Genomic DNA, 7,171 nt, shown 5'->3' on the forward strand with positions numbered 1-7,171 from the left:
TACAACAACAGAAAGTAACCAGCTCTCCAACAAGATCTCTTCAGTGTCACTGACAAAAGATAACTAAAACGTCTGACCGTTTCCAAAATAATATCTAGTTCCTTGAGCAATTGCTATTTGGCGTGTCTTATTACCTGGATCATGTCTAACTTTCATTGATGTAACAGAAAAGTATGTGTGTCATGTGAAATGTTGCCGTAAAGAAGATATGCTTGAAATAATCTTCAGTAGTTTCACCATCTAAAAACACCATAATATATCATATAACATTACAGACTGCTTTCTTTCCCTGCAATTGCATACTTGTATTGTAGGTGTTTGGTTGTAATCCTTTGGTCCCCTCTGTCTGAACTGTCAAAAGCCAAAAATGCTTACTCAGCCAAGATGTCTGATGCTAGAAGCCAGACAAATGCTGAGTACAAGGTGAAACTTGACCTTGCCATCTCTGTTACTGATTTTCCCAGTTTGTTGTGCTTGGAGACTGTAAACACAGCCTGGGCTGTTTTCCTGTGCTCTTTATCAGAACCTTGTGTCAGGAAACTTGTCCGACACTGCTTCTGACATGTTGTGGTAGCAAGCATGGGAAAACAAGCTGCACTAGTGTACCCTCAAGTGCCCCTTTCCTACAAATTAAATTGGTGTGGCCTAAACACTGACAAAATAAACAGTTCAGGTAACGTAATATAAGCAGTCTACTATCTCAACTATCTTGTAGAAATCTTTAGGTATTTTTATTGGTACGATATACACAGTCTTTGTATCTCTGATTGAAGATTCAGTTGACAATTTATCTTGACATTCATAGGTCCCTGGCTACACCAGAATTCAACCAGATGAGGTTGTTTCAACTTGCTTATTTCTTGGACAACTGTGGTATGAGTCTCACTGATAGACAAAATATTCAATGTGGCAACAGATTCTAATAGTTCCAGTAATGAATTGTAAGTGCTGCATCAGCAGGCCTGCATCTGTTACATATCCCTGTCACTCTTCATTTGGCCCTTACAACAGTGTTTATGTTCGTTGCCTTGGCAACTGGTGTTAGGATGACCCTCCCTCCTTGGCCTTGTGATGAATGTGCTGTATTTCACCATGTGGCGCCCAGCAGTGTGCCTGATGTATTATCCCAAGGGAATGACTCCTAACCTTGTTCCACATTAAATGGAAGTCATTACCCCCATTCTTACTCCAATGCCATTTCAAGTAAATAAGTAGGTATTACAAACATGGAAATTTCTTCCACTTTGTTTCCTTCTCTGAAAAGCTTTTTTTTACAGTTTTTTTTGTGACAGATTTTTGAGCTAATATAATATATAATAAAAGTGCAAGCTACCCATCATGACCAACCAATGAGCCATAAAGAGTCCTTTAAAAAACATAAGGATAATGTACAATAGATTGAGGTAATAAAGGCAATACAATCTTTCATAGATCAATCAGGTCATCAACAGTTGATGGATGATGAAAAAAAAGTTTGGCTCCCTTCTTATCAGATCTCTCTAAGATCTACTGTCATTATAACATTGCAATTTTGTCTGAGTTTGGTACATGGTGCTAATGTCATCATTTTTTCTACCCCAGCCCAGTTCCTGGCCTCCATGTCACAATGCTGTACCCGGGGGTCCGAGCTTGCCAAGCAGAATCCTGACCAGGACTGTGCCAACCTTCCTTACGGCCTGATCAACGTCCAATCAGAGGACATCGAGAACTGCCGCATCACCGCCAGGGTGTGCTGCCATCGGGAGAGGAGGTGGGTTGAAGGCTGAGGTTGATGATCTATTCCAGATTATTTTGGCAATTGCAATGTATCAACTTGGACAGTTATTATATACATAAATGTTATATTTGATAAGACAAACGGCAGAAACAGTAGGGGCAATCATGAACTGCGCAACTGGTAGACTGGTACGTTAAGTGCATTCTAATTTTTCTTGGATTGATCTTGGACATGATACTGTACATTAGATTTAGAATGCAACATAAGAGCGACTAATCCATGTATAATTTAATGTTACATGAGAAAAGCCATTTTTTATTAAATGACAAGAACACAGTATGAAAGAATATTAATTCATATTGATACCTCCTCACCTTTTGTCTCCCCATGTGTGACCCAGGTCCCAGCAGTGCTATGATGGCATCATGCACGGACGGTCTGGTGGAGTCTGCAAGACACGGTTCTCATTTGACGAATGTGGAGGAAAAGAGTACAAGGTAACTGCAGGACACGAAATATTGTTTCCCAGTGAATGGTGGACATGTAATGTAAGGGGTTTGCAGTTACACTCTATGGACCACACTTATGTATCATGAAACATAACAGACCACAGCTCTAAAACTTTGGTTACTGTTAGCCTACTGGGCAAAAGATACATGTATAGCTGCAGATGGATTTAACATGTGCTACTGCTCCTAAAGGAATGAATTGAACATGACAGAAAGTCTGACTAGGCATTAACCCATGTTGTGTGTTTTTTGGCCAGAAATGTTGCGAGTGCTGCCAGTTGGGCCTGGTGGCTCACCGCCAGCTGCTGCGCTGTGACATCTCCTCCGTCAAGGCGCTCAACCTGGGGTCGTACTGTGCCGAGGCGTACAAGGACTGCTGTCTGAACGGGAAAATCATCGCAACCACCAGGCCACCAACAGCCACCTCTGCACCCCTGCAGCCTCCAGGTACTGAAGGAGGGCATCTTACGGTGTACTTTAAAAGTTTTGTATCTGTATTGATCATGGACCATGTTATTGTCAAGCAATACAACAGAAATGGAATTATACCAGGAAATCTCCAATAGAGTATCTTCATTTCTACGCCCTGTATCAATTTCCCAAATTCCTTTCATTCTGAAGAAAAAAAATGTAAGCTTGACAGACCATGCCCCTTCGAGTGTAGGTTCCCTATGATGTGCATCAAACCAACTTTTCTAAGTACTTGTACTTATTTCTAGATAAGGACTTTTAAAGGAGCTTTGTGAAACTTTTTACTGTTCAATAGAAAAACTGCTCCCTTAAAGCCTGAGTTAGTTTTCACTCCTTTGTTTCCACTGTGAATGAAAAAATTTGATCTTGATTTTGAAAGGGCTATTTAGTACTGTGAGAGTGTCAGCAACGTTATCCTTCTTCATGTTTCAATTTCTTATTCTGTGCATCAGGTATGTGCGAGAGGTTTTTAGGCCGGCTGTGTGAGCACATCTGTATAAACACAGCAACAGGACACATATGCCGCTGCAGGGAGGGCTACCGACTACAGGCCGATGACAAAACTTGCATAAGAGGTGACAATAAGCCATATGAATCTTATATCAATGTGTAATGGTATATGTGTAGAAGTTGCTTCTATAACAGTATGATGGAAGTAACACTGTAAGTAACACTGTTTTTGACCTAACTCCCTGATTCTTTGAGAAAAGGGCATGCAATGAAAGCTCATAGCTATCACATGTCAAGCATATGGTATTTTGCCTTCCTGCAGGCTTAATATGATCTATCTTTAAAAAAAAGTAAAACCTTAAGAACAACTTAAGGTATATGGCACGCAAACATTAAGTTTGATAACGACAGTAATTTGTGGTGCTTTGCCTGTTCTATGTGCTTAAAAGCAATATTTGATCTGGACTCTGGACAAGTATTCATGTAGGACTGCCCTGTTTGCCTACAGTAGTTACAGGTATCTTCACTATTACCTTGTCTTGAATCCCAGACACTGGTAGTACCACCGGAGGTTTGATTGGTACTGGCCAGGCCACTGATGACTCCCTGTGTGAGAACTCCCCCTGTGAGCAGACCTGTAGGGAGACGGGGACCGGGGTCCAGTGTTCCTGTCTCCTTGGTTACCAACTCAACAGAGATGGGACATCCTGTGATGGTGAGGTCAACGTCCTCTCACTTCCCATGTGTAATATCCAAGCAGATGTTTGATAATGATAATGATAAGTGAAAGGCAGAAAGAGCTCATCTGTGTTGATAGTAATCATTATCATAATATTAGAATGCTAACCTTTCTTCCAATACTAAGGTGCACACAGATCTTTGTACACCTTAGTGTTGGAAGAAAGTTTAGCAAATAAAACTAATTTGCATAGATTATTATATAAATTTGTAATAAAATTAGCAGAAATCATATTAGTATCAGAAAGAGAGTAGTGTAACAGTGTTACATGTGTACATCCTTCATCTCTAAACATCTGTTTGGAGTATGATATGGCAAGGTGTCCATTTTAATGTATCTCTGCATTAAGCTTTGGAAACATTAGAGTGTTTTAATTACTAGTAATTTGATTTAGGTCATGTTAAATCTTGATTCAAAAGAGTGTTATCTGGGAATTGATGAACCCAACACAATTATCAAGAAGAGTAAAGGTGACTTGGTGCACTTGGTTGAAAATGTCAATTGTAGCAGAGCCGCTTTGAACTACCACCACAGTTGAGGCTGAGTGCCTTACCTACCTTTGTACAGATGTGAACGAGTGTGCGTACAACACAGACGACTGTCAGGAAGGGCAGGAGTGCTTCAACACCATGGGTTCCTTCACCTGTCGCCGCATCCTAGGCTGTGGGACAGGGTACGAGATGAACCCTGCTGGGGAATGTGTCGGTAGGTGGGAAGTACCTCAACAGTACCTTAGCTCAGTGAAATAGGGGCTTTAGGTCGTCTCATTGACTATCGGAGTAAAGACTTACACTTCATGATATGTTACCTATGTTGTTTCAAGGATCATAAGTGGACTCTTTTTTATGCATTTTTTATCATTTTACATTGGTTTTCGATAGATTGACAACAGTTCGATTTCCATTTACCTAATCATCTGGACTTGAAACTTGACAGTGCCTCACATCAGTCTGAGTGCAAGAGAAAAGTGGCTAAAATGTGCAAAGGTGCCACAGTGAACAAACTCCAACACACTCAACAGTACCTCAAGCCAGTGTGATGGGGGTTTCAGATATGGCTGGTGTAGTTTGGAATTGATGAGGTGGTGCATTTACATGTTTAAGGCCGTCATTTTTTTCACACAGTACTATTGGTGATCTAACAGACAAGACATTCTAAAGCTAAGCTCCAATTGGCCAATCAAACCTCTGTCTTATGCCATTTTAGTTTTTGAATCAGAAAGATTTTTCTGAAGACTGTGACTACACAATTTGTCTCCAGTTAACACAAAGTTTTGAACCCTTCCAGATATGGATGAGTGTGAGCTTGGTGTTGATGAGTGTGAGGCAGGGTTCGAGTGCACCAACCAGCCCGGGTCCTTCCGCTGTGTGCCCAGGGTCCAGTGTGGCGTGGGCTACAACTACGACCGCACTGGCAACTGTGTTGGTCAGTACACACTGCCATTGGGTCCTGATGATATCTTTAGATAACGGTGTTACATCAGTATATAGCACACTAGTGTAGTTTTGTAGTTGTTTTGGTCCATTCTATCAGTAGCTGTTGGTGGTACAACTCTGATAATTCCACCAGATGCCATTATACTGCCACATCAAGAAACAGTGTTATGTAGGACAAGGTAATCTCAAGACTGTCTTGAACGCCTAAATATCTGAAGCACATATACCTTGGAATTACTGATGCTTCATGGGCACAAGATCGGTAACACGGCAGCCGGATTCGAACCCGAGACCTCTCGGTCCCGGACCGAACACACTGGCGCTGCGCTACGCGGTCCCACTAACTAACATTGGCAAATCTATCTTTAAGTAGATTTTTTTTTCTCATATGGCTGTATAATCACATACTTTGGAGTTATGATAGTTGGTGTTAACAGCCAATTGGGCACCTTAGTGCATGACCTAGTTTGTATCCTCCCTCAAGGATCATACTAACAGTTGACAATGACCTTTCAGACATAAATGAATGTGATGGGTCCAGCTGTCCGAGGGGAACAAAGTGCATCAACACTGTCGGCTCCTACAGGTGAGAGAAGGTGGTAGGGTAACATGTATGTAACACAGGTAGATGTAGCACATTTGTAGATCTTCTTATTCTAAGATACCCCATGTAAAGATGATTTATACATGTCGTTGATTGCAAACATTTCACATACCCTTGATTGATGTATTTGAGTGCATATATTTGTTTATCAAGAGTAACTGATCTTTAGGTTTTATTGGAAGTGCATCATGTATCACATGTACTTCATAATAGTATTTTCTTGGTTGAAATAAATGAGGCATTGCACTGACCTTCCTGTGCCTAATGTTTGTGTTGCGTCAGTAACTGAACTCCAAGAATCAGGAGGGACAACACAGATGAGGTTAAATTGCAACTTGGTTTATTGGTGTGTGCCTAGACTCAGAACAAGATGGCGGAATACATCTGTAATCGTAATAATGTCATCATAACTCATTAAAATAACGGTGTCGTCATAACTTATGAACATAACAGTGGTGTTGGTGTTCCCTTACTGCAGATGTCAGCGTTTGGTGACATGTGGTCCGGGTTATGAGCTGAACGCGGACGAGAGTAATTGTGAAGGTGAGGGGCAATTGATGACTAGAACCACCCACATCTTATTTTACTAGTAGCCTTCTCTGGTTTTTCTGTTACAGGGAACTATCATGATATACTGACTGACTTTTGTTGTCATTGTTGTGCAGACATAGACGAGTGTGCACGAGGAACACATGACTGCCAGGGCCTGTCCGAGTGTAAGAACAACAGAGGGTCCTACATCTGTCAGTGTCCTTCTGGCTACACGGCTGACCAGTCCACTAGAACCTGCCAAGGTACTGATGTGTCCACATTTGCTTCTTCTCCTTCTCCGTTCTGCTATATGCATGGAAATGTGTACTGTCAATTTTGAACTTTTATGGGCTGACCTGTTAAAGATTATGCACACTAAAAAGAACAGGCGGTAAATGAAAATAGATTTCCATGTATAATGTTTTGTGTAGTATGTACATGTATAATGTTTTAAGTACTAGATTATCAAATATACAAGTCTTATCTTTGCTCTTTTATGCAATGCCATGTCTTTCAGACTGTGTAAAGAACACAGTCATGTTTCCCCTTGAACACAGCTCACATATGGAGGATCACCCTGTGGATTCATTAATCTGTTAAGGATGTTGCAAGCCTAATTCTAACATCTACCCCTGCTGATACCCTCTGTGAAAGTGTAACAATATTAATGACACCATGTTTACTGTTCTGTTACACAGTCTGACACACTTTACT

At 41.0% G+C, this 7,171-nt stretch overlaps 1 protein-coding gene across 4 annotated transcripts in view; it reads left to right on the top strand.

Moving 5' to 3' along the window:
• Nucleotides 1-7,171, top strand: part of LOC118415766 (fibulin-1-like) — a 23,205-nt gene that overhangs the window by 5,397 nt on the left and 10,637 nt on the right. For all 4 annotated transcript variants that reach the window (XM_035820568.1, XM_035820569.1, XM_035820571.1 and 1 more), the window contains exons 2-11: nucleotides 1,582-1,750; nucleotides 2,118-2,214; nucleotides 2,484-2,673; nucleotides 3,150-3,272; nucleotides 3,698-3,862; nucleotides 4,454-4,591; nucleotides 5,174-5,311; nucleotides 5,839-5,908; nucleotides 6,405-6,469; nucleotides 6,592-6,720. In XM_035820568.1, coding sequence (XP_035676461.1) covers nucleotides 1,582-1,750; nucleotides 2,118-2,214; nucleotides 2,484-2,673; nucleotides 3,150-3,272; nucleotides 3,698-3,862; nucleotides 4,454-4,591; nucleotides 5,174-5,311; nucleotides 5,839-5,908; nucleotides 6,405-6,469; nucleotides 6,592-6,720 — 1,284 coding nt within the window. The remainder of the gene's footprint in view (nucleotides 1-1,581; nucleotides 1,751-2,117; nucleotides 2,215-2,483; nucleotides 2,674-3,149; nucleotides 3,273-3,697; nucleotides 3,863-4,453; nucleotides 4,592-5,173; nucleotides 5,312-5,838; nucleotides 5,909-6,404; nucleotides 6,470-6,591; nucleotides 6,721-7,171) is intronic.

This window comes from Branchiostoma floridae, chromosome 5 (genome assembly GCF_000003815.2).
Source record: "Branchiostoma floridae strain S238N-H82 chromosome 5, Bfl_VNyyK, whole genome shotgun sequence".
Taxonomy (NCBI): domain Eukaryota; kingdom Metazoa; phylum Chordata; class Leptocardii; order Amphioxiformes; family Branchiostomatidae; genus Branchiostoma; species Branchiostoma floridae.